A 25,741-nucleotide genomic window follows, 5' to 3' on the forward strand; every position below is an offset into this window, starting at 1 on the left:
TGGTCCAGACTCCAGAGTACAAGTTATATGATTCAATGAAGTGTAGAGAACAGAAATTAACCGGATGACAAAACATGAAGATGCTAATATGGAAGTCTTCAAATGAAACACTATGATCTGACAACATTATTTTTCCAAACTTTACTTTCTGATTGACATGTATTATCTATCACAAGATTTTCTTTATTAACAAAATCTTCCGATCCCAACTGATGACGAGTACCATAGAGTAAAAGAAAATTACCTAGGCGTGAAGAAAGAAATGTACAATAACAATATGCTCATTACATCTACAAAAGGAATTAAATTCAACATTAAAGAAGAAATAAGATAAGGAACATTTACATCTTTTAGCTACCAAATTGAATATTTAGCTATTAACCATATTGAAGTGATTCCAAATCTCCAATTTTGTGAGTCATTCATTTGTGCATCCTAATCAAGTTGAGTTCTATTGAAAAAGCTATCTAAGGATCAACTAAGCCATTCTTCTAAAGCTGTTAGAACTAATGGAGAGAAACCACAAATTAGAAATCAAATTAATTTGCAGTTCTCAGAGATAAAGTTTCCATCAAGTAAACAATATGAACTAGTAGCAGTCAGTGAAAGAATTTGTGGTTCAATGTCAGATTCTTCCTGAGACAAAGAACTCCTGATAAGGTTTCCCTTAATCCTATGGCTTAATCTATGGAAATCATTCCCAAATCCAAGCACACACTAGTACTGATATCAATAACAGTCATCAAACTCACATCTTCCCTGTCAAGAAAGAGATCCAGAAAACAGATGACCAGATATGCCAAAAATCAAATCTTTAGCAAGAAGAAGAGCAATTTGTTATCCAAGAAGCTTCATTTACTGTTGAAATTTCAAGTTTCAATTACATTAGCACATGAACATCGAAATCCAATCAATTCGTATCAGCCCATCAAACACTGGCTAATCCCACCACTGCCCAAATGATGGCTCGGTTCTGGAGAAGAAGAACAGAGAATCTGAAACGAGAGGAGCAAAATATCTGAGGAGGCGAAGGCGGCAGAGGAGGAAGAGGAATCGGGCTTAGCTCATGAATCCAGGGCCGAAGGCCTCTCGGGATGTCTGGTCCATCCACCGGCGGGGCGCCTCCATCAGCTGGGGGCTGAGGCGGACCATGAGGACGCAGAACTCCCACTGGTTGAGCGCGCCGTCGCCGTCGGTGTCGCCCTCCCGGAGCATCGCCCGGAGCTCGTCGTCCCGGAGGCCATCGAGACCCAGCAGGCCGGCGTTGCGCTTGAGGCTGTCGAAGGTGATGAGCCGGCGGCGAGGGTCCATGAGGAGGCGAAAGCCATTACAGAGCTCCTCCATGAGGCCATCCTCGCCGAGCTTGTCCGCCATGAGGGGGAGGAAGTCCTCGAACTCCACCGGCCGCCGCGCCATGACTATCCGACGTCGTAGCAAACCAACTAGGAAGAGGTCAGTCGATGGCAGATAGAGATGGAATGGAAAGACGGGGGTTCAAATAAAGGCAGGGCATCGGCTGGAACCGGCGCAGTTCCTTCGAGGAAATCGAGTGGGATCACGCAGAAAGGAAGAGAGGGTTCGACGAAGGTGGCGATGTGCCGACCAAGGCGCACGTACAATGATGTTGACCGTCGCTATTACGGGGTCGGATCTTATACATTAATTTGATCCGATAAGATCAAACGTACATCCGAATCCGGATCTTGATGTCTCTGCAGTCTTGAATTCGGATCCGGCCACGTATCGGAGCATCCAATCCCAGTAAGAAAAGCAGGGTGTGGGTATCGACAAAACGAAGCTTCAAAGATGCTGTCGCATTTACGAGGTCAGATCGTTTTGTCACAGGAAGAGACCGAGAAGGAGGGAGGAAGAAGGTAACAGTACAGGCTTGGCTTTGGGGAAGGGTCACGCACCGGTTGTTTACATGCAGGGATCAGGCGGAGCTCCGGCAGTCGACCTGTGCTTGGAATGAAGGATCGACGTTGTGATGGAACTCAAAGGTTGACTTTTTTGGTTTTTGGCTCCGGATTTGGTTAGAGATGAATGAACAAGAAGATGTGCAGAGATGCAACTAATACATAATTATTTTAACATCGATTTCACTTGGATGTCCAAAGGATGATGATTCGAGTGAGTTAACTATTTTGATTATCTATTTGGATTCAATTTAAGTCAGGTTTTTGAGCTTGACATAAGTCTTGTGAGAGATTCGACTTACGATCTTATAGACATACTCGATGTTTAAATTAATAAAGATTCAAAAATAAAAATATTATAATTTTTTTATAAATATTTTGAGAATATATTATTTGAATTATTGAGTGATTGCTCATGCGATATCGAATTAATATTATCAGAAAAAATAATTATTGATTTAATCTTTGTCAAGGTTAGAACAGTATATGCAATAAATATTTTTTTAAAAAATATATTAAAAAATATTTTAAAAGAAAATATATATAATATCTCATCAAAGTATTTTAAATTTTAAGAAATATCAAATTTAATAAAAGTAATAGTTTTGAATAAAAGAAGAAATGATGATATATAAAAAAAATATATATATATATTAAATCAGTCTAATATAAAATAATTCAATAAAAAGATAATTTGTCTACCTATTAGTCTGGTCAACGGGCGGGCCGTGTTAGGGTTCGCGTTAGTACTGGCCCAACCCGCCCATCGGAGAGAGAGAGAGAGAGAGAGCGAAGGCAGGGATGGCGAAGAGCGGGCTGGGGTGCGAGCCGGCGGTGGGGTCGCTGACGGCGGCGAGGAAGAGGGAGTACAAGGTCAGCAACCGCGTGCACGAGGGGAAGCGGCCCCTCTATGCCATCGCCTTCAACTTCATCGACGCTCGCTACTACGACGTCTTCGCCACCGTCGGCGGCAATCGAGTCAGTTCCTGTCCTACCCTGCCCCTTTCTTTTCATCGCCTTTACCTTCGCTGCCTATCTATTCTTTGATTTGCACTGGAGTGTGTAATGACAGTTTGTTGTGTGGTTGATATTGGGAACGTGAAAAAGCGGCGATACTAAAGATTGCATTGTTCTTCACAGGTGACCGTGTATCGATGCCTTGAAGGAGGTCTCGTTGCGGTCTTGCAAGCATACGTTGATGAAGATGTATGTTTCTCTGAATCTTTTGCTGGGGTGATAAACGTCCGTTATTCTAACTGTCAAAAGCAATTTTGACGCGGTTAAATGCAGCATAAAACGGAGGGACTCTTTGCTTGTTTAAGATATCCACCTGTTGCCATCGTAAAAATCATATTTAGAGTAACAAATTGATGCTTTTTTTTTCTTTAATCAAGTTGATGGGTTATAGAGAGCAACATACATTGTAAACATGCCAAATTTTGGATTTGTCTGACAATAGGAAGCTCTGATAATTGATTATATTCTGAGGACATGAATGTCTGTTGTCATTCAGAAGGACGAGTCTTTCTATACTTTGAGTTGGGCATGTGATACTGATGGGACTCCTTTTTTGGTTGCTGGTGGAAGCAACGGAATCATTCGTGTCATCAATGCTGGCACCGAGAAGATACACAAGGTGGGTGTAATATCTTTTATCCCAATAATTTGCATAAAAGATGCCAATTGAGGGAAAATGTCACCCTACTTTTTTTTCTTTCTTATTGTAAACCGTACATGATCCAAGAATTTCTCCATGTTTGGGTCTTTTTGGGAAAGAAAATTTTGCTCAAACTCATTGAAGATCAGATTCACATTCCTTCTGATATTCCATGTCATAAGTGTGAAACTTAGTATTACTTGGGTATATCCTTAGTATTAGATGCATTAATGTTTCTGTGATGTGAGAATCCCACAGAGTTTTGTTGGCCATGGAGATTCGGTTAATGAAGTAAGGACTCAAGCACTGAAACCTTCTCTTGTGGTTTCTGCCAGCAAGGTAGATATATGATGTTTTTATCTCTTTAATTGCATTATGTCGATCACACTGATGATAAATGAATATTCATAAACAGGACGAATCAGTTCGGTTGTGGAATTTACATACAGGAATTTGTATATTGATATTTGCCGGAGCAGGTGGCCACAGGAATGAAGTGTTGAGTGTTGTAAGTGCAGTGAAGTGCCAATTTCTTCTTTCCTGCCTTTTAGTCTTCTTTCGTAAATTATGATTAGGCCTGTAAAATAGATAAAAAATTATACTCATCAAAATATGTTAGGAACCTTGTATCTGTAGGACTTCCATCCATCCGATATCTACCGGATAGCAAGTTGTGGTATGGATAATACTGTCAAGATCTGGTCCATGAAAGGTGTGGAAGTTACCATGGTTGAACTTTCTTTGTTTTGCTACCGGGAGTAATTTTTATTCCAAAATCAGCAATCTTTTGCAGAGTTTTGGACATATGTCGAGAAATCATTCACATGGACAGATTTACCATCAAAATTTCCTACAAAATATGTGCAGTTTCCTGTGAGTATCAAGATCTTCAGTACATTTATCACCAACTAAAAGAATGACTGTAGGTACTTTTGTTATTTCTATGACTTTTACCATTTCAGGTGTTTATAGCCTCAGTCCACTCTAACTACGTCGACTGTACTAGGTGGCTTGGTGATTTTGTCTTGTCGAAGGTGATTTATTGCATCTCTCATCTTCTTGGCAACTATTGTCTCCCATATGCCTCAACCTTGGACTTGGTGGGATTTGGTCATTCTTCCCTAGGTTCCACAGAAAGGCTAGTAATAGCTTAATAATCAACTGTAGTAACTCCAGCACCCTGATTATTGTTTTATATGAAAATATTTCTTTTATTCCATACCTTTTGGTTTACTACATTATATATGGAGTACAGGTTCAGGATCATGTAGTTTACATATGCTTTGGTTGTAGAAGCAAATTCTATAAATATATTTACATGTAAAGATGACTTGTTGGAACATCCAACCAAGGGTTTAGATAATGAATGCTCTGGTACTAGCTTCAGTAATCTATTGGACTACAACAGTATCAATATACTAATATTTATGGCTCGGTATCCTTGAATAAAATAAATAAAATTTAAAATAAACTCTATATGTTTCAATATTGGTACTTGATCAGATTGATAAACAATGGTCCATACATACCGGTCACTATTTAAAATCTTGCATTAAACTGGCATAATTGATTCTAATGAGCTTCCCTGACATTTACTCTTTTCACCAAGGAGATCTATTGTTATATTGCATGCTGTAAAAGATTTATTATACTGATTCTACTTTAACATAATTTACTTATGGAAACTTTGATGTGCATTAGGTAAAAAACAAGCTATACATAATTATTTAACATGCACAATACTTTGTAATTTTTCGTATAATTTTTGTTACATGTTGCTTGGACATCTTCCAGAAACTAAGCATTTTTTGCAATTTGACTTCCATTTAGAGCCGAACTTGTTGCTGCCACCATGATTCGTCACTGGTGGCACAATATGATTTCTGCTGAACCGGCAAGCAGAAAATGATGTAAGCTGCTTTGATGTCCACTAATGCTTGCTACTCAAATGTTGCAGAGTGTTGACAATGAGATTGTCTTGTGGGAGCCAAAAACCAAGGAACAAAATCCTGGAGAGGTAAGATTTTGTGTGTTTTGCTGTTATACATAGGCACTTGCTTTTCTACAATACTTATGCACCATATACCTGTCCTTCTAAACTGAGAACTGGACATACTTTCACTTCCACTATTGTTATACACATCTAATTTTTCTTTACTAAATATACTGCTCAGGGTGCTGTTGACATTCTTCAAAAATATCCAGTTCCTGAATGTGATATCTGGTTCATCAAATTTTCATGTGATTTTCACTACAATGCTGCAGCAATTGGTAATCCCTTTCATCTTACATCATACATGTCATAAGAGTTTAAATTCAACATAGTGTAAGTGACAACTTCATGCACTGTATCTTGTGTCTTAGCTCATGGGGGCAACCTATGCACTCATACACCTATGCTTGGTTTCAAATTTCTCAGAATTGAAAAACCTTTTCTGATGAACATTTAGGTTAATGTCAATCACTGATATTGTTCAAGTGCACTAAGTTTTTGCTTACCTGTATAATGAGATTGAGTTCTCCAAATTCATTCTTTTTTATGTGAATGAAGTACATAATATTGGAGGAGATTGTACATTGTTCATTCCATCAACTGCCATACTGTGCTCGTATCAGTCCATGGGCGAACCGGCACATACTGGTCGGTACCGGCATACCATATGTTACCCATTTCCAGAAAAAGAAAAAAATTTCCCTTATTTAATGTAAATTTGTATTTAAATAAGAATAGAATGTATACGGGGCATAAATGAACATGATTTCTAGGTTATAAAGATGAGAGAGTGAGAGGCTAAGTGAGAGTGAGTGAAAGAGGGGATGGAGGAGGATTTAAAGCAAATGAGGCCCCAATAGTCAATTTGCCCATTAGGGTCAATTTAACCAGCAAAGAGCCACTTGCTCCCAAAGAACCTGAGACTTGGTCGCCCTCCATCTAACAAGTTCCAATCAAAATCCTAGACACCAAGGAAATCTGAAACTTAATGATCTTCCAAAGTTTCCATGCGATATTCAAATGTGACCATGGTTGCAGGTTAAGACTTATGCTACCAAAGATTAGCCCAACCCTTGAGTATTCCTTGAGATTCGTAAGATTTTAGACTGAGAGGTTGGTACTGTTTTGCTGGAGGGATCTATGCTCAACTCTAAGGGCACTACTAAGGCATAAAGAAACAAATATAAAATTGTTCTATGTATGGATTGACTAAATTGTGTGTGTTACAAATGATATTTCTGGCTATCGGAAGCTCATGTATCTTACCAATGACTTTTGGGCTTTAATTAAGGTTGAGCCCCAGGTTTTTTTTTCTGATCTATCTAATTCCAGCTGCTTCTAATAGGGAATAGGGAAGGGAAGATTTTTATTTGGGAGCTTCAGTCCAGCCCACCTGTTCTCATTGCAAGGTTACCATAGTCAATAATTCTTTTTGTGATGTTATTTGTTATGTCGTTATTGGCATATATCATGTTTGTAACATATAGTGGCTTTTCTGACCGAGTTTCCTGACGTAGGCTATCTCATGCTCAATGCAAGTCTCCAATAAGACAGACAGCGATGTCCTTTGATGGAAGGTAGGAAGCTCAAACTCACATTGTGTAATCATGTTTGCAAAAATTCTCTAAACAATATTATAGAGAATCTCATCCAACTTCTGTAGGTTCTCTCATCTTTGCTCCAGAGCTTGTTTAGACCATAAAATTTTCATCTTTTTCTTTTTTCCCGGCGTGCAGCACCATACTTACCTGTTGTGAGGATGGCTCGATATGGCGCTGGGACACAGTCTCATAAAGATACAAAGTGCTTACGGCTCCTCAACCGTAATTTAAGGTATGTGTTTTTCGCGTGAGTTGTGCGTAGCTATATATTTGTCACGATAAATATAATAAAGAGTACAGTCCTCCTCTCTTTGTTTTCTTTTCAGTCTTACTCGTCGATCGTGAAGTTTGTTTGTAGCCTTGCTAGCACGGATGAGTGGACAAGCTCCCCTTGCATCTACCCCGGATGTATCTAACAATGTAGAAGTATATTATGGATTCCACATCTTGATTCTTCTGCATTATAGTGTAGTTTCCAATGTATTATATTTGCAGTCTTTTGGGCTCCTCCCATTTTGTGTTGCAAAAGAATTAGTATATGGAATGCTCAATGAGACTCATGAAAGATTTTAGATGGTTCCTCTAAATCTATATCAATGGATGTTGAATGTATCCACATATATGTAGGATTGATAATATCTTCTTTTTATTTGTTCAAATATTTTTTATGGGCTTTTGATGATCAAGCCAGATTAACATTATAGTTTAGAACAAGAATATAGATAAACATGATGATCCACACTTGATTTATTCTTCTTCGCTGTGTTTGACTGCTGCCAAATTATTCACTGGTGGTTGCAGGACAAATGAATTGCACGTAACATTGTACCATCTTCCTCATCTCCTCCGGATTTGCCCCAACCATCTTACTCAACACCGTGCCATGTTTCATCAGGACGAAAGTAGGCATTGCCTTCACCTCCATCCTCGAAGCAACTCCCTGTCTCATATCATCATCATCATCTCACTGAGAGAGAGAGAGAGAGAGAGAGAGAGAGAGAGAGAGAGGATTAAGAATCCAAGAAGGAAGAAAGACTACCTTGACTTCATCAACATCGACCAAGAGGAACAGGATGTCCTGATGAGAATTCGCCAGTTCCTCGAAACAAGTGTTCATGGCAAGGGATGGGACACACCATGAAGCACCAAAGTGGACGAACACCTGCGGAAGTTTCACCCAGTGAAAACTAGAAGACCTTGATCATGTTCTGTATGAATATGGATCGAAGTCAAAGCCTAGAGATGCACTCGATCAAGTGATTCAAGGAGGGAGGATGGGAGATGCTCACTGGGCACCCTCGGTCGTCGGCTTGGGTGGTGAAGAGATCCCATGACTCCTCTGAATCCACCTTCGCCACCTTCGACTTCACCTCCTGTGGTTGCTCTGCAGCCGCCATGGCCTCGACCTTACCAGCAAGAACTAGATTTTCTCTTGGATGCTGTTGGGCAAAGAGATGCGATTTGGAAGGATTATATTCTAAGAGAAGGGATCCCACGGTAGACTTCGTGGCTGTCGCATTCCTACCTATCTTTCTTTATTCGATCGTCAAATCTCGGAATGCTTACATCTATTTGATCGAGATTTCTTTAGTGGTTTGTGATTGTGATGGCTGCGAGGTCTTATCATTCGTGCATGCCTGCTTCTGATGCGGGAGAGATGTTTGCGATCGAATTGGAGGGGTTGTGGGCGAAGCGAAGAAGTCTCGAAATTAAGATCGTGGAGTCGACATGGCAGGATCTTTCTCCTGCTACAAGGTCAACCCATCCATCGATCGCAAGTCAACTTTCATTCAATTATTCGCGTCCAAATAAGAACAACAACAACACGGTCAGATCGGATGGTTGCTTGGACGGTAGAAATGGTGACTTCAGCTCTCCTGCTTCAGCAGAAGCTTTCAGCGGCTTCCTCCTCTTAAAGATCCTCTGTCCGGGCGCCAACACGTTCAAAGGATCGAACTTGGACTTCAACTCCTCGAACCTCTTCCACTTCTGGCCAAAATGCTCCCTCCACTCCTCCTCACATTGCAGGTACGGCATGTACTGCTTCGCTCCCATCCCCCCACCCCCATGGGAGCTCCCTCTCGCGGTGGCCATGCGTATCATCTGTTCATTTTGCTGCATGAGACCGTCGAGGCACGAAGATCCAACGGTGCATGTCGGCGGCGCCGCTCGGAGCACACTAACCACGTAGAACACATCCTCTCCTGCCTCATCTTGCGGTACGACGATCGACGTGTTGAGATTCCATCTGAAACATATCATCCTTTAGAGAGAGACAGAGATAGAGAGAGAGAGAGAGAGAGAGAGAGAGAGAGAGAGAGAGAGAGAGAGAGAGAGAGAGAGAGAGAGAGAGAGAGTACTGGTGTCTCAGTGTGGGATACATGATGATGGGGCCATTAACACAGGAGTCTGACATGGTTCGAAGGAAGAGATCGTGGAACCTCCGGATCTGAGACCTCGGCACGAACAGGTTCATCCATGGGTGAGGCACATCCCACAGCCCCATTCTCCTTAGGCTTAGCTCCTCTTCCCTAACGCGGTTCAGGAAGTCCAAGTACGAGACCTCGAGGATCTCGACGGACGTCATGGAGCTTACTCGGGCCAACACCTTCGCCCGTTTCTGATGCAGTCACCAACAGAGTTAGATCTTGTGGTTGATGCAATCCAATGTGAGGCAAAGCAGAGTACGTACCTTCGCGGCGTCGCTAACATCATCATCATCATAGTAAATGGCCATCTCGAGCAGGTAGTACGCTGTCGGCTGTCTCGGTTTGACGCATCTCTCCGCACCGAAGCGCGAGAAGGCGTTTTTGGGCTGGTGAGATTGAGGTGCGTCACCGAACTTGATGAACCCCTCGAGGTAGTCCACCTCCCCCGAGTTGACGACGAGTTCTCCGTGCCTCGTGAACTGGTCGAAGTCGTGGTGCTTTACTCTGATCCATGCCACCTTCACAGTCATGGTGGCGGAGACCGGAGACTCAGCTCTGTGCAGCAAGTAGTAGTAAGAGGAGGCGGACCGGGGTGTACCATTGGAGGAGCAGGCCGTAACTTGATCCTGGCTCTTGTTATGATGCCCAGCTGCCCAAGCCCGCCCAGAACTCCATGGAAGAGGTCTGAGTTCTCCTGCTCAGAGCACTGGACAATCTCGCCTTTACCTGGAAACATACAACAGAGATGGAGACGAGTCTTCTCGAGTGCACGACGTGAAACACAAGCTGGCTAACCTGTGACGACGTCCATTTCCACGACATTGGATATCTGAGGCCCTTGCTTGAATGTTTGGCCACTGATACCGCCGACCGAGAGAGTTCCGCCCACGGTGAGGTACAAGTAATCCGTCCACGATCTCGGTGAAAGGCCATGCCTCAAGGTCTCGTTCAGCACATCAATCCACAAGGCTCCCCCTCCGGCATCGACGTAGGAGGTGCCATCGCCGTCGACGATCGTGATGGAGAGTGGCAGGCTCCGCATGTCGATGACAAAACCGCCGGGGGCCAGCGCTTGGCCGTGCGTCGAGTGGCCGGTGCCTCTGGCAGCTACTGTTACGTCGTTGTGGAGTGGAGAGGAGTAGATGGACTTAAGGAGAAGGGAGATGTCATCTGGGCTGCTTGGCTTGAGGACCGCAGCTGGGGAGCCATGGATTATCCTGCCGTAGTCTGAAGTGAGGTTGACAGGCACTTGAAAGCTCAGATTGGCAGGCAGTTTGAAGAAGATGTTGGACGAACGGAAGAAGAAGACGAGGAGAATGGACAGTAGGGCAGTACTGAGCTCAAGGATGAGAGGCAGATGCATGGTGGTGAGGAGATGATGCGTTCAGAACAATTCATATATATATAGAAAGAGATAGATAGATACATAGATAGAGAGAGAGAGAGAGAGAAGACGGCATAGTTGCTCTAAGCGGAATGAACTTAATGGAATGATATGTGGAAAATGCATGAAATGACACAAAAGATTACTGACTTCATCTTCGAAGGTCTTAAGGACTTAATTGTAGTCACTGCAATACTCCTATATTATGGATTAATATAATTCATGCTCAACTTTTTTTCAAGCTCACTCCATTATCTCCCGATGATGATAAGGTAATCTTTGATACTTAGTCCGAAAAAAAAAATCAAAATATTTTTTGTTGATATTGTTGGAACCCTCCCCCAATACTAGAGTCAATAGTGGAGTGTTTTAGTTGGTAGAGATTCTATCTTCTTCCTTAGCTATCGAATGCATAGTTTGACGATGGCTCATCGAAGCTAGTACGAGCTAAGCTCCTCAGGGTATACCCCTATAGTTTACATTACCGAGTAAGTCGGTATAGTCCATACACATTTTTCATTTTCTATTAGGCTAGTTAACTAATACAACATTTATCGGCCAACATACATATTACGCTTGCAAAGATATTCCAATTCCTCGAATATCTTTTGGACACTTAAGCATTGGTTTTCATGCAATAAACACCAAATCTAGATCTTACTGCATTGAACACTCTTGAGAACAGACCAGTGATCACATGGTATGTTATACTCTCTTTTGTGCAGTAGTACCCACCTACCATGTCGGATTAGGTAGTTTAAGCCAAGAGAAGTTGAAGCTCCACCTCTTCCCAACTGTGGTAGGTTGAACTTCTCTAAATGTACTCAGGCCTGAGGTGAAAGTTCCAATGTTGTTTGACACTTTTTGAGTTGGGAACCATATGAGGAACAACTTCAAAGAATGGATTTCTGCATTTTAAGTAAAGATAAAGCATTTTGCCACCCAATCTTGTTCACTGAATTGGAAGAGTTTTGACATTTACACTCCAGTCATGCTCCACTTGTCTTGCATGACACCAAGCCAGTCTGTGTTAGGTTGGGCTTGTTTTGACATGCTGACAACTTGAGAGGAGATTCTTTCTTCTACTTTTTCTTGGGCAAATGGCATATTTAAGTTACAAATTGCAGAAGAAAGGCCAAGATAGGCTTCCAGGGGCAAAAGAGGACTCCTCAATTCAACTACTCTTTCAGAATGACCATGCAACTCATAACAAAGATCAGATGAATTATTCCTTGGACAATACTGTTGTGCTAATCAGAGTCTCTCTTCATCCTTCACAACCAACTGAAATGCAACTCATAACAAAGAGCTGCTTGGCTTGTTGCATGAAATGACCATCAAGTCAATTGTTAGTGCTGAAAGCTGGTGAGGACCAAACACATCAGTATCAGACCTTGAGGAAGCTTTAACTTGAAGAACTTGGAAACTAGAAGTCATTAAGTTTGATGAATGACTCAAAAAGTCTGCTTTTGAAGCATCAATCTTGATTCATTGTCAGCTTGACTTCCAACCATCTGCTTGCTCTTCTTGTGAACATCAATCCACAACAGTTTGTGCATTTAAAAGAGCCACAACAAGGATTGTTAGTGTAGGAAAAGCAGAAGCCAAAACATGTTCCTGAAAGAGAATTTGCTTCCATCATATGCTGATAGGATACTCTGCCTTGTGTCTAGATGAGACATGTTTCTTGACTTTGGTTCTCTGTAGCAACAAACAATTTCTTCTTTTTGTTCAAAGACTTTGGGCTGGATAAATTTTGTGAAGACAAGTCAAAGCATTAGAAGTCTTGTTGGAGAAAAGGGCTACTAATGCTGATCAGACTAACCAGCTATCATAAGTTGAATGAAATCTAGTGGATGCTGAGCTAATTTTTCTAAGATCATAATACTTTCAAAGGCCACATGGATTATGAAATGGTATTTCAATGATTATTACCATCATCTCAATTCAAGGCTGTTTTTCCATTGACATGAGATCAATAATAGAGCATGACTAAACTTGATGAAAATTGCAACAAACCACTACCAGATCTTCAAGCCAAAATGAAGACAAAGATCTGCTTAAAAAGCAAAAGCATGAATCAAACTACAAGTATATATCATATATGTCTTATAGCACCCGTTACACCAACATGCTATTGGCATCTTAAATAGGTGTTTACCACATCCCATGCTGATATGTAGAAACAGCACAAACCTTCATCTCTTTGATTAGATACAGTGAAGAAACACAATGAAAAAAAATCTCCTTGATTAGCTACTCCAAAAATGTGATTTCCAAAGAACAAGCTCCTGAGAATTCAAAAGTTGAACATGTTAAGCATTATGAACTCATAGTTGATCAAAGCTACCAAAGATATGATATACCTGATAACGAAAGTTGTGTATCGCCATCTGATGAGATATTTTGATAGCCATCATCACTGTTACCGCGTTAATTTTTATTTCACCATGTTGACAACCAATGCAGAAAAAGGCCCACATTACAAAGGAATTAGAAGTGATGGGGCACTAAGCCCTAAGCCATGATTCTTGAAATTACAACTTTTCCATGTTTTCTTTGACCTAACATGTATATTTCACAAAACTATCAATACAAACAAATTAGCAAACAAAAGGGAAAGGGAATGAAATAAATGTATGAAGCGTATCAAACATCAGGCAGATCAGACACACTGTCAATGGACTCCTCTCTCTGATGTCCGGACACTGAACTCTGATGTTCAGATAGTTCTATGTCCAAGGACTCTTCCTCCACTGTGATGGGCAACCATCTCCTACTATGGTGCTTTCTGTGACTGGTTTTTAGAATCTGGGATAGTGCTTGGACTACTACTCTCATGGATGGTCGTTTTTTAGAGAGCCGATTGATGCATTTATATGCAAGTGCTGCAACATCATTAAGTTCGGATATGTCGAATACCCCGTCTAGCCGGGGATCTGCAATTTCTTCCCATCCCACTCGTCCTTCCGCATTTATTGTAGCCTATATCATAAGCACATGGTAAACATCAATGTGCAAAATATCTATTAAGAAACAAGAGAAGACAAGATCATACGTAACTAGTCATAGCATAAAAGCATATCAGATCGGTAAAAATGTGTGTGCAGTGTGAAGATTATTTGTTGAATTTGCATTTGTTAGTTAGATATGCCATTTTTTTTTCCCTTTTCAAAATGCACATGTTGCCTGTTTCTAAGTCATGTATAATCATTTACCCTCATTGAACATTGCCTAATTTAGTCTTGAAGTGCTCCTCCAACAAGTACTTCAAATTAAGAAGCTTTTGTAAACATATTTACTTAAAAAGCAGGCTCTATATGCTAATTGGTCCTTGCTTGTGATAACAATAATACACACATTCCAACAAATTACTTTTAACATTTATCTGCAGATAAGTGGGGCGTGTCATGCAATACTCGATTACAGAAACAAGGATAGAGATCTCACAAGCTCAACATATTCCATAAGACCCTGCTGTGGATTCCGTGCTGCAATCAACTCAAAAAGCAGAACTCCAAAGCTATAAACATCACTTTTCTTTGTAAATGACCTTGATGAAACATACTCAGGATCGAGGTACCCCAAAGTTCCTCTGATATTGGATGCCTGGTGGCTGACCATTTCTTCTCTTGAGAGCCCAAAGTCAGCAACCTGATCAACAAAGTATATCTTTCCATTTTGAATTTAAACTTCACAGAATATGTTGTACAAAAAAAAAAACAGCAACAAATCATTGAACTTCCAACGTTGAATAACTCAATATTCAATGAAAAGCATCTTCAACCTCATCGTTAGATGGATGCTTAGATAATTGCAGAAGATTTGACATCACAAGAGACAACATCTTCATGTCTTAACATTGTCACTTCTCTCATCATAAGTTCCCAGTCAGGAACAATTCAGTCTTATTCTATCATCAAAATCCTCTTGCTAATATATTAGATTATTTTCTATAGAAAAGTTAGATCTGAGTATGTCAACCTAGGAAATAAGGACCTAAGATGTTGGCCCACCCTAAAGAATGCACCTTAAACAGACTGGATAGGATTACCATTTACACAGCTAAGTGTTACATAAAATGTAATGCAATACAAATTTCTCGTTTTTTTTAAAGAATTTAAGTTCCCAAACAAATTAAATATCCAAATGTAACATAAAGTTCATAAATATATTTTTTTTTTAAAAGTGATTATGTAACACAGGATTTATGGCATAAAGATCTTACAAACAAAAGCATCAAGATTAAACCAACAATGAAGTTTCCATGTAAATGGCATCAGCTACAAAGCTAGTAAGAAGACTTGTTCTATAAATTTTTCCCTTGTTCTAACATATATGTCCTCCAACAGTTATTTTTTACATACCCTAGCTCTCATGGAATGGTCTAACAATATGTTTGCAGACTTGATATCGCGATGCACTACAGGTGGGACAGCCTGCAAGATCAATGACCACAAGTTGTCTGTTAATTTTACAAAATAAAAAAGAAGCATAAACATGTTCATCATTTCACTAAAAAATCCTATATGTTCTCTTACACCATCATGTAAATATTCCAAGCCTCTTGCAACATCTAAAGCTATATTAACCCTCAAATCCCATCTCAATGCTTCATGCTCTTCACCTGCAGTTAATAAAAAAAAAAAAAATTTAATAACAATTTTCTAGAAGTGAAAAAATAGAATATGAAAGCTATTAACTTTAATTTGATGCTGAATGATCAGGAACACCCAATTTTAGAAAATTCTCATTTTAGTTTTAGAAATTCTCACATGGTTTTAGAAAATTCCAAACTTATATTTGGCAAATCTGGTAAATGTTGCATTAGAGAATGATACAAAAGTCTCATTTTAGTTTAAGTGACATAAACAACTCAAGCTAGATTAAACTCCGAATTTACAGGATTAGAGCTCGTGAAAGAGGTTGATACAGAAAGACTTTGCGCTTGCATATATATCACACAAAACAATCACTAAAGAGATGAAAGACGCGCTTGATATACATATAGCTAACTCAAGATGTCATTTGCCTTCTGTACTCTTACATTATACCATACATGAACATGATCACATGGGATTTCAGGAATTTTCAGGAGAAGCAAGACAAAAATGAAAGACATGGTTTTGACAAAAAACAAAGCATCAGTTGGCATGAAATTCATGAAAACTATGCACTGCTCTTCATTGTACTCTAGAAAAAATAATACAAGTAACATGCATCTGAGTGGAGATGAAAACATACTGTACAAATGGGAAGCAAGGCTCCCATTAGTCATATAGACATATATCAATATATGCTGCCCTTTCTCAGCACAATATCCAACCAAATTAACCAGATTTCTGTGATGCAATCTCCCAAGTAGTAGAACCTGAAAAAAAAAACCTTTCGATCATATTATGTGAAATTCCCATCGAAGAAGGATAGGGATAGTAATAATGGAAATTACCTCAGTCTGAAATTCCTTCTCCCCTTGCTTAGAATTAGTAGCAAGAACCTTAACAGCGACTGTCTCACCAGTGGGCATCTGAGCTTTATAAACAGGACCAAATGCCCCCTGACCAATCAATGTTGTAAAGTTACGAGTTGCCTTTTGCAAATCCCTGTCAGAAGGAATAAGGAGCTATTTCACATTACAAGTAAAAAAGAAACAAAAGAGGAATCTAGATACTACAGGAACCCCATCTCATACTGTGTAGTAAAGTAAGAAAAACAGAAAATGGGAGCGCAAACAAAATGGCCTTATGCCATATGAGTGAATCTCCAATGTGTTGTGGGAAAAATATTTGATTTTTACTTCGGATCTTCTAGGGAGATTGAAGGCAGCAACCAAAATTTGGAATATAGCATGATAGGCTCTAGCAACAAAATCATATACTATGTGTCATACCTTATGTGAATATAAATACTAGTGAAGCATGGAAAATCAAGATATGCAAATTTACACATCAACTGGGTTAAAGCATTGAAGAAGCTAAAGTTGCGTTCTTGGCCATACTTGTAAAAATATTTGGGAATCCCAGAAACTGACACAAGATTTTTCCTCTTAGTTCCCTCAATCCAAAAGGATGAGCCATCTGCTTCAGTTTCAGGATGCTTGGGGGACTCCTGATCCATGGTAGAGTCCGAGAGCACTGAAGAAGAATCAACACCATTGACACGCATGGGAATTGTCGATGCCCTCCTTGAGCTGCTGAACCGTATCTGAGCATGCTTCTTCCGGAATCTGATGCAGAACAGAGCACCTACAGCCAGAAGCACCCCAATCACCACACCTATTGTCACCCCTATAATCAAACCCCACGATGATAGATCCTTCATCTCCTCAGTACACCTCCAATTCTAGCAGTACGGTTTTGTCCACTCCATACAATGGCCTGCAAGGTAAATCGTGCCTTAATCTCATGAACTAGAATAGGGAAACAACATCCTGCTCTTCCCCATCCATACAGATTGAATGATGGATGGCGACGAAATCATTCTAGAATGGATCACTCACTACCTTGTCATGGCAACTTCGAGAAGCTTAAGACAAGCAATCATAAGATTTTATTATGACATTAAGGTCAAGTAGATGATTAGAAAATAGCAACCACAGCTACCACAGAATCTCGGGTCGATGTGTTCCAGCAGCATTATCTCTACGGAAATGGAGGGGCAGAAACAATGCCCACTTCGAGATCGTCACTCAATCATCAAAAGATCGAAAGGTTTGCGATCTTGACAAACTTGATACAAAAGATCAAAGGCAACCAAAAGAACTGTGTTTTTTGGCTTTTCTCTAGCTAGAAGTAAATAAAGAACACAAACTATTATCACGCGAAGAAGAAGAAAATGAGTCTTACTTTAGACGAGAAAGAAATCAAGCACGACCAATAGAACCAAAAAAGAAAAAACGAGAGAACAGTCCATTCGATCTTCCTTCCATCCATTCCTGATTTCCCTCAAAGAAACCCTCGATTCCTTCGAAAGATTGAGGCAGAAGGAACCGCAAAAGGTACGCAATGATAAGAAGCTAAGGATCAAAGAAAGGGATGTCGCAGCAGGAGCAGATCTGACCTCTTCGCGGGATCGGAAGCGGAGTAGTCCGAGACGCTTGCCGCAGATCTAAGATGGCGCGTTCCATGGAGACGAAAAGTAGCAGCGAAGACCAAATTAAGAACGATGAATTCGAGAGTTGATGGGATCGGATCTGACTCGCGCCGTCACCATGTCCGGCGACACAGGAAGAAGTGGATACTTGGAAACCGCGCGACCCTAACCTTCCGCCCACAAAACGACTCACCAATAGCGCAGTTGTGTGCTTTCTATTGGAGCGGCAGCGGTGGGGGTTACGATACGCGTGAACGAAACGGGTGCGTTTAGTAAAGCAAGATACGGATTTCCCTGCGAGACGACTACTTATCTCTTACGCGTCGAGCTGTTATTGATGGAAAATGGATGAGCGAGACGTTTGGATGCGGATTGGCGTCCAGATTACCGCTTTGGGCTGTGATCTCGCGGACCCCTCTGCGAGGAGTAGATTTCCGCGGCTCGGCGCGTGTCAGAGTCGTCGCATGATCCAGTCATTGACGAAAATGCCACTACAAAATTACTAAAGTGCCCTGCACGGATCGTTGACTTCCTTATAGTGATGGTTGGTGGGATTTGACGAGCGGCACAAAAATGACGGAGACGGATGAGGTAGATGTGAAACGCGATTCCCTTTACTTCTGTCATTAATAATCTCACTTCAGGGTTTTTAATCACAAAATATTTGTGTTTTTTCCCTCAGATATCAAAAAATATCAATCATTCCCGATTAGACCATTTGGAATAATTAAGAAGAGAAGCATTGGGCAGTAAAATGTCAAATATTCTATTTTACTTTTCACAATATATATAATATTATGCACGTAAAGTCTTTGCTAGCCCTTCCTATTGTATACCTACCTTAGTCTCTTCCTCCACTTTTTCAAAGACAAATATACCCCAACCTTAGATGTGAAAAGATCATAGATTTTGACTACTTTTTATTGTTTCTTTCATCCTAAGTTGTCATATTCACCAAGTCAAAATCCATCATTTTTACCAAGTCACACCAGTCAGCACAAAAATGCAGGTCCATGATATACTAAAATTTATAAATAACATGTTTTTCAAGTTTTAATTCCTTCTCCAACACTGTAGTTATAAAACTTAATAATCACTGCATACTAGGAAGAGAGCAAATGACCAAAATTTGTCACAAGTATCTGCTTCGCTGAATTCTAGATTCCCATGAATACCCAAGCAATGAAAGACTTTCAGCTCTACTGATAACCATATGGTGGTTCGGATGGTGGCGGAGGCGGTGTCTGTCCCGGTGGGGGCGGTCTCGGTCTTGCATACTCGGCAAAAATAACCCAACCATCAAGAAACTGCACCCAAAGAAAAATGCATGAGAAAGAGAGAGAGAGAGAGAGCAGGATAAACATTCTAGTGATGGGGTGTGAACTTCCTAAAACATTGACTACATAGCTGAAATTAAACCTTTGCAAATGGGAGTTTCAGATAAAAGCATATTCAAATACAAGTTGCAGCAAAGTAGATTTGTCCACAAGTTGAAGTTTGTGGTGGTGGAAAAGTTGTTCGATTTGCAATTGATGAATACTAACAGCTTATCTTGCACAAGTCATGAGATCTGATATTGTTTGGGTCTTAAGATGTACTGCACTTACATAGTTATATAAATGGACAAGTAATTTGAAGTGCCAACTAACCTTGCCATCCATGCCCTTTATGCCTTCTGCTGCTTCTGCTAGTGTTGCATACCTTACAAACCCAAACCCCTTAGAATACCCTGAAACACGGTCGGTCACAACCCTAGCTGTGCAAAGTAAAAACAAGCGAAAAATTAGCATTTTGCAGGTATAATCTCATTTAAAATAAAAAGGTGAACAGGAAGAACAAGATGATCGATATACCATGAATTATTTGCCCAAACTTTGAAAATGCTTCCATAAGTCCTTCTGACGTAGTTCGCTTGCTAAGCCCTGAGATCAGATTTTTGTTACCATATAGAGAGTATAGTATTTGCAAAGGATGTCATTACACAAATGGAAATTAGATTACTCAAAAGAATGAAGGAAAAATACTAAATACCACCAAGACAATGAAAAATTACTCTGTATAAAGAGCTTATAAAAACAGAAAAATGCCTTCTTAAGAAACTAAGAAAAACGGTTAGCCTACATAGATGCCAAATCATCCAAGCATGACTTCTTGTACGAAGATAAGAAAGTCACTCTGCATAGACATCAAATTATCCAAGCAGACTTCTTGTACGAAGTTAAAAAAGCCAGTCAGTGATATGGATCTCAAATGTCCAAGCATGACTTATTGTATGAAGATATACAGAAATATGACACAACTCGATGCCTTTCAGTATGCTCAATCATCCAAAACTGCTTGCTGACACATCACCTGTTAATCAAAGAATTGACTTATTACCCTATGTCACCTTTCATCTGTTCAATGAATTGAACCTTTTCCATTTTGATATGTTACCTAGGGAATGCAATTCAAGAACTACAGCATCTACCTATGTTCAAACTTTCCATCTTTATCTAAATGAGACCTAACCTTTAGGTGGTACTAAACAAGGTAGACACAAAGTTCATATTACAAAGACAAAAGAATAATTCTTTTCTGCAAAACAGCCCTTTTTGTTTAAGCTTCAAGGTCCATAGACATGCCAACCATCATGTCATGTTGCCGCAAGTATAGAATTAATATCACCTGAATCAAGTATCAATAAGACATGATAACTAGCTCAAAAGTCAGTGCCCCACCCTCTCCCTGATTTTGTGTCACTGGCATATCCATGGTAATGGAATTGACAGCACTAATTTCAATTAATCTCATTTGAAATAAAATTATGCTGGACAAGGAATCAACTTTTTATTCAATGTTGAGGTTACAATTCCAGGGGCCAGGATCCCTGCACGTATTCTCTAATCAGATCATACAATTGCAATCCAACAATCATTTGTCTCAACCAGATTATAACAACATGATACACAGCATGTCTACCATATTAAATTCTAGATCACAGCAATTCATCCAGAAGTCAACTTACCAACGAGTAGACATACTGAAGTTCTTTATCAAATGTCTATAGAAAGCCCATAGTCAATATCAATGGAACCGATAACAACCTACGATTCTATGAATGCTTCAGAAAATAAAGGCTTGAAATCCTCCCTTGAAGTCTTGTCTTTTTGTTCTTGCAAGTATCACTCAACATTTTATATAGACACAACTGATGGCAAATGCATGCCAACTTTTTAAAATGATATCAAATTCATATTTGCAACAATTCCTTAGTCTCAGCAGTCATTATCTTTTAAAAGAGATCTCAATTGCGATTCATACTCGTGATAATCCTATATCTTTTGAAGAACTTCATGATAAGTTTTTTAATTATGAAGCTTATTTTAAACAAGAGTCGCCACCTTTTGATGCTACTTCTATCATTGTCAATTTTGCAAACAAAATTAATTCTAGCAATAAAGGTAAAATCCACAATCAGTAAGACGACGGTTCAAACAATCGTTTTGAAGGCAACATGCAACAATGCTACAACAAAAGTGTCAGCAAATCCGGACAATAATTCAACAACAAAGTCACCTATCAATATGTGACATGCAAAGCCATATTGCTAAGAAATGTTGTCGCTTGCAAGCTGTTATTCCATAAATATTTCAGCTTTCATACCCACCTTATTCTACATATCTGGCTGCACCACCTACTCAATTTTCATTACCATCGTCATGTGCTCACTTTGATGTTAAATCATTTCAACCTTCATCAAACTAATTTGTAGATTCTGAGGCTTCTCATCATGTCATGTCTAACTTGAATAATCTCTCTTTATTCACATTATAATGGTTCAGATGATATCATAATAGATGATGATAAAGGCCTTGAAGTAACTCATACTGATTCTACAAACCTTCCCCCTTTCTCAAAATCTTTTGTACTTTTTGTTGTTCTTTGTGTTCCTGATACAATGAACCTAAAATCCGTCTCTAAATTATGTTTTTTTAATAACGTTTCTATTGAATTATTATCCTCTTCATTTGTTGTCAAGGATTTCAATACAATGGCACATCTCATGGAGGGGTTGAATAGGGATGGAGTTTATGAGTGGCCAACTGTTGTACCATCTCCATCGCCATCCAAATCCATATTTTCTTTGGCCATCATCAAGACTCCATTTCAAGAATAACACAACCACTTGGGGCATCTGTCTTATAAGGTTCTAAATCATATTATTCATTCTTGTAGTTTACCTTTATCATCATCATTTTGTCATCCATTTTCATGTAATTCATGCAAATACAATAAAATGCATAAGCTTACATTTTCTACATCCTCTCTCACAAAGTAATTAACCTCTTGAATTTATATATTCTGAAGTTTGAGGCCCTTCACCAATACAATCTCATGATGGATTTAACTACTATCTTATTTTTGTTGATCATTTTACAAAGTATATATGGTTATTTACTACGAAGCAAGAATCTAAAGTATTCATTAATTTTTTCAAAGTTCAAATTTATTATTGAAAAGTTCTTTCAACAATCCATCATTTCATTTGTATACGATAATCGTGATGAATTTCAAAAGCTTCGTAATTTTTTGAAACCAATGGGATATCTCATTTTATCACCCCTCTACATATTCCTGAACATAATGGGACCATGGAATGTCATCATCAGCATATCATCCAAACTAGTCTCACACTCCTTGCTCAGGTTCCTTACCTCTTCAATTTTGGTCTCATAGATTTGTCACAATAACTTATCTTATTAATCACATGTTAACTCTAGTTTTCAACATTGTTTCACCATTTAAAAACTATTTTGATCCACTCTTAACTATAGTAAATTATGTGTTTTTGGGTGTCTATGTTATCTATGGTTAAAACCCTACACTCATAACAAACTAAAAGCCCGATCAAAACCATGTGTTTTTCTTAGATATTCTACTAATCAAAGTGCATTTAAATGTTTTGATCCACCAACCAAAAGATTTCACTTCTCGCCACGTTGATTTTATTAAATCTATTTTTCTTTATGAATCACTTGACTCTCTTTTACCGAGATTAACTTTTAATAACTTTGTTGATTGGATCCCCCAAATTCATGAGCCACCTAATATTATCATTCTCATTCAGGTTGAAACATCATCCCCACATATCAATCCAAACACTTTATCCACTCAGTACCCACCAAGTCCTTACTCAGTGATGCATGATAAATAACAATTTACCCCATCCATCCAGCTACCTCATGAGAGTGTCACATATCAGGAGAAATCACAGTAAGATTTGGTTTCAGTATCTCCTATTTTAAATTCTTCTTGTCCAACACATCTTAGAGATATCATTGATCCTACACCAATTCATCCGATGATTACTAGATCTAAAAATCAAAATTTTAAACCAAATAAACATTCTTTTATTTTCATAAAACAATCCCAAAAATTTATTTATAAGCCTTCTATTATTAACCAAGCCTTAAAAATTCCCAAATATGCAATAATGTTTGAAAAATATAATAGTTTATTATGAAATAATACATAGGACTTAGTCTCAACCAATCCAAGTCAAAACCTTATAGGATGCAAATGGGTTTTTTCATAATAAGTATAAAGCAAGACTTGTTGCAAAGAGATTTCATCAACGTCTAAGTCTTTAGTACCATGATGCCTTTAGCACAGTTGTGAAGCCAGCAACAATTCATATTATTTTATCTTGCCTTAATCTAACAATTGGGGACTTAGACAGTTGGACGTTAATAATGCATTTCTTCATAGTCATATTTCTGAGGATGTATTTATGAGGCAACTACCAAGCTTTATTGATCACAATCTTCCTCAACGTATCTATAAGTTGTACAAGAATCTTTATGGTCTCAAGCAAGCCCCTCGTGCTTGGTACCATGAACTTCAAACACATCTAGTCTCAATTGAATTTCATAATTCGCAATCTAATAATTCGTTATTCATTTATTCTCATGAGAGCAAAGTCATGTCTTTACTAGTATACATGGATGACTTAATTATTATTGATAATAAACCAATAATAATTAATCAATTTATTCAACAACTTGGAAATAAGTTTTCTATCAAAGATCTTGGGTCACTAGCTATTTTCTTAATGTTCAAGTCATCTACACGACAAATGATCTATTTCTTACTCAACAAAAGTATATTCATGACCTTCTTAATCGCACCAAAATGCTGGAAGCCAATACTGTTACTACGCTAATCTCTACAAGTGTTCCTCTTACCTTGTTTGATAATGCTAATCTCAGTGACACCACTGTGTATCATCAAATTGTTGGCGGTCTATAATATTTGGCATTCATTTATTCGAGCATTGCATATCCAGTGAATAAATTATCTCAATTTATGCACAAGACTACTTCCAACCATTGAACAATCATTAAACAACTCCCGTACTTAGGCACTATTGATCATGGCTTATTTCTCCGAAAGGACTCTCCTTTGTTGCTTCAAGAATTCTCGGATGTCAATTGGGCAGGTAATAAGGATGGCAGGACATCTACTAATGTTTGTATCATATATGTTAGTCACAATCCAATCTCTTGCAGTTTTAAAAACCGATGCTCTGTTACAATGTCTTCTATGGAGGCTGAATATCGAACGATTGTTTATATAACTATTGAACTTTATTGGATACAATCATTGCTATATGAACTATTTGTCACATTATCTGATCCTCCATCAATACATTATGATAATATCAGGGCAACATATCTGTGTGCTAATCCTGTATTTCGCTCTCGAATGAAGCGCAAAGCTATTGATTTTCACTTCATTCGTGGCAATGGTATGCTACATGTCTCTCATGTCTCATCTTCTGATCAATTTGTATATGCTCTTTCCATGCCTTTTATCTCACCGACAATTATTTCTACTTCGATCCAAGATCGATATCTTCGATGGGAGCACCATCTTGCAAAAACATATTAAGGATATGATTGAGAAAAATAAATTGTGATAAAATTATCATGATCCTCTCAATATTTTGATAACATGCTATCATAATTCTAAATCATAGAAATTATAATAACATATTATCATAATGCTATCAATAATGGGAATCTCAATGTGATCTCCTAAATTATGCGATGATTTAGATAAATATTTTATATCTATTATTGATTGAAAATTTCACATAATTATCATATTTTATAATCTCTCCTTGTGTATATAAATTCATACCCACTATCAATAAAATTTCAAGCTAATCATTTCTTTAATGCTTATACCCATTGTATTTTCTAACCCTAAAGATTTATAGGCACCAAAGGAATTATAACAAGTTAAGATCAGACTCGAAGAACCATTCAATAATTTTCTATTAGACTATGTTTAAGGCATTTACCTACTCTTGCTATCTGTTAAACGTAGTTCTCAGAGTCGAGGCGTAACAAGAACCATCAAAAGGTACCGCCCTTCTCCAGGAAGTAGGAGCAACGGACATATGGATAGAGAGACTCGCAAAAGAATAAAGACCGACAAGAAGAGGAGGAGAGGAAGGGAGAAAGTGAGAGCGACTTGCCTGAGATAAAGAGGTTGGTGGAGGGCTCTGCCTGCGGAGCGACGGCGGCGGGGGCCGGAGGGAAGAAGGCGGAAATGGAGAAGAACCGCCGGAATGCCGATCTCATAGCCGCCATCGCAGTTCTCTGGCTCTCGCTCTCTCCCG

General features: G+C 39.0%; 6 protein-coding genes across 9 annotated transcripts; 1 reads left to right on the forward strand and 5 right to left on the reverse strand.

Moving 5' to 3' along the window:
• Positions 1–833: 833 nt before the first annotated feature.
• LOC103986340 (calcium-binding protein KIC) lies at positions 834–1,566 on the reverse strand. The gene has a single exon (XM_009404321.3). It carries the CDS (start codon positions 1,414–1,416, stop codon positions 1,060–1,062), a length of 357 nt encoding a protein of 118 aa, XP_009402596.2. The 5' UTR covers positions 1,417–1,566; the 3' UTR covers positions 834–1,059.
• A 1,076-nt stretch (positions 1,567–2,642) lies between these two features.
• On the forward strand, positions 2,643–7,779 carry LOC103986339 (polycomb group protein FIE1). 2 transcript variants are annotated; one of them, XM_018826466.2, is made up of 14 exons: positions 2,643–2,894; positions 3,057–3,122; positions 3,430–3,552; positions 3,832–3,912; positions 3,989–4,081; positions 4,210–4,285; positions 4,367–4,446; positions 4,536–4,607; positions 5,531–5,590; positions 5,748–5,844; positions 6,912–6,975; positions 7,084–7,143; positions 7,303–7,399; positions 7,468–7,779. In XM_018826466.2, exons 1-13 carry the CDS (start codon positions 2,718–2,720, stop codon positions 7,358–7,360), a joined length of 1,107 nt encoding a protein of 368 aa, XP_018682011.2. In that variant the 5' UTR covers positions 2,643–2,717; the 3' UTR covers positions 7,361–7,399; positions 7,468–7,779. The 2 variants fall into 2 exon arrangements, with proteins under 2 accessions (XP_018682011.2, XP_065007749.1); XM_065151677.1 differs by having other exon boundaries at positions 7,494–7,779.
• Positions 7,780–7,796: 17 nt separating this feature from the next.
• Positions 7,797–8,593, reverse strand: LOC135638534 (thioredoxin-like protein CXXS1). The gene is made up of 3 exons (XM_065151678.1): positions 8,457–8,593; positions 8,207–8,329; positions 7,797–8,107 (listed from the first exon to the last, which is right to left on the reverse strand). The coding sequence occupies exons 1-3, from the start codon at positions 8,562–8,564 to the stop codon at positions 7,949–7,951; spliced, it is 390 nt and encodes a 129-aa protein (XP_065007750.1). The 5' UTR covers positions 8,565–8,593; the 3' UTR covers positions 7,797–7,948.
• Positions 8,594–8,935: 342 nt separating this feature from the next.
• Positions 8,936–10,959, reverse strand: LOC103986508 (cytokinin dehydrogenase 3-like). The gene is made up of 5 exons (XM_018826467.2): positions 10,392–10,959; positions 10,195–10,322; positions 9,860–10,114; positions 9,528–9,787; positions 8,936–9,415 (listed from the first exon to the last, which is right to left on the reverse strand). The coding sequence occupies exons 1-5, from the start codon at positions 10,957–10,959 to the stop codon at positions 8,962–8,964; spliced, it is 1,665 nt and encodes a 554-aa protein (XP_018682012.2). The 3' UTR covers positions 8,936–8,961.
• A 2,425-nt stretch (positions 10,960–13,384) lies between these two features.
• LOC103986337 (calcium/calmodulin-regulated receptor-like kinase 1) lies at positions 13,385–18,345 on the reverse strand. Of its 3 annotated transcripts, XM_018826469.2 has the most exons (8): positions 18,040–18,335; positions 16,979–17,357; positions 16,430–16,583; positions 16,225–16,351; positions 15,522–15,607; positions 15,348–15,419; positions 14,431–14,634; positions 13,385–13,965 (listed from the first exon to the last, which is right to left on the reverse strand). In XM_018826469.2, exons 2-8 carry the CDS (start codon positions 17,299–17,301, stop codon positions 13,630–13,632), a joined length of 1,302 nt encoding a protein of 433 aa, XP_018682014.2. In that variant the 5' UTR covers positions 17,302–17,357; positions 18,040–18,335; the 3' UTR covers positions 13,385–13,629. The 3 variants fall into 3 exon arrangements, with proteins under 3 accessions (XP_018682014.2, XP_018682013.2, XP_065006628.1); XM_018826468.2 differs by having other exon boundaries at positions 15,348–15,607; positions 18,040–18,345; XM_065150556.1 differs by lacking the exon at positions 18,040–18,335 and adding an exon at positions 17,826–18,018 and having other exon boundaries at positions 15,348–15,607.
• A 719-nt stretch (positions 18,346–19,064) lies between these two features.
• Positions 19,065–25,734, reverse strand: LOC135638696 (organelle RRM domain-containing protein 2, mitochondrial-like). Its single transcript, XM_065151979.1, has 4 exons — positions 25,598–25,734; positions 19,926–19,994; positions 19,722–19,828; positions 19,065–19,379 (listed from the first exon to the last, which is right to left on the reverse strand). Exons 1-4 carry the CDS (start codon positions 25,710–25,712, stop codon positions 19,272–19,274), a joined length of 399 nt encoding a protein of 132 aa, XP_065008051.1. The 5' UTR covers positions 25,713–25,734; the 3' UTR covers positions 19,065–19,271.
• Between the last annotated feature and the right edge of the window lie 7 nt (positions 25,735–25,741).

Source organism: Musa acuminata, chromosome BXJ3-5, assembly GCF_036884655.1.
Source record: "Musa acuminata AAA Group cultivar baxijiao chromosome BXJ3-5, Cavendish_Baxijiao_AAA, whole genome shotgun sequence".
Classification (NCBI taxonomy): domain Eukaryota; kingdom Viridiplantae; phylum Streptophyta; class Magnoliopsida; order Zingiberales; family Musaceae; genus Musa; species Musa acuminata.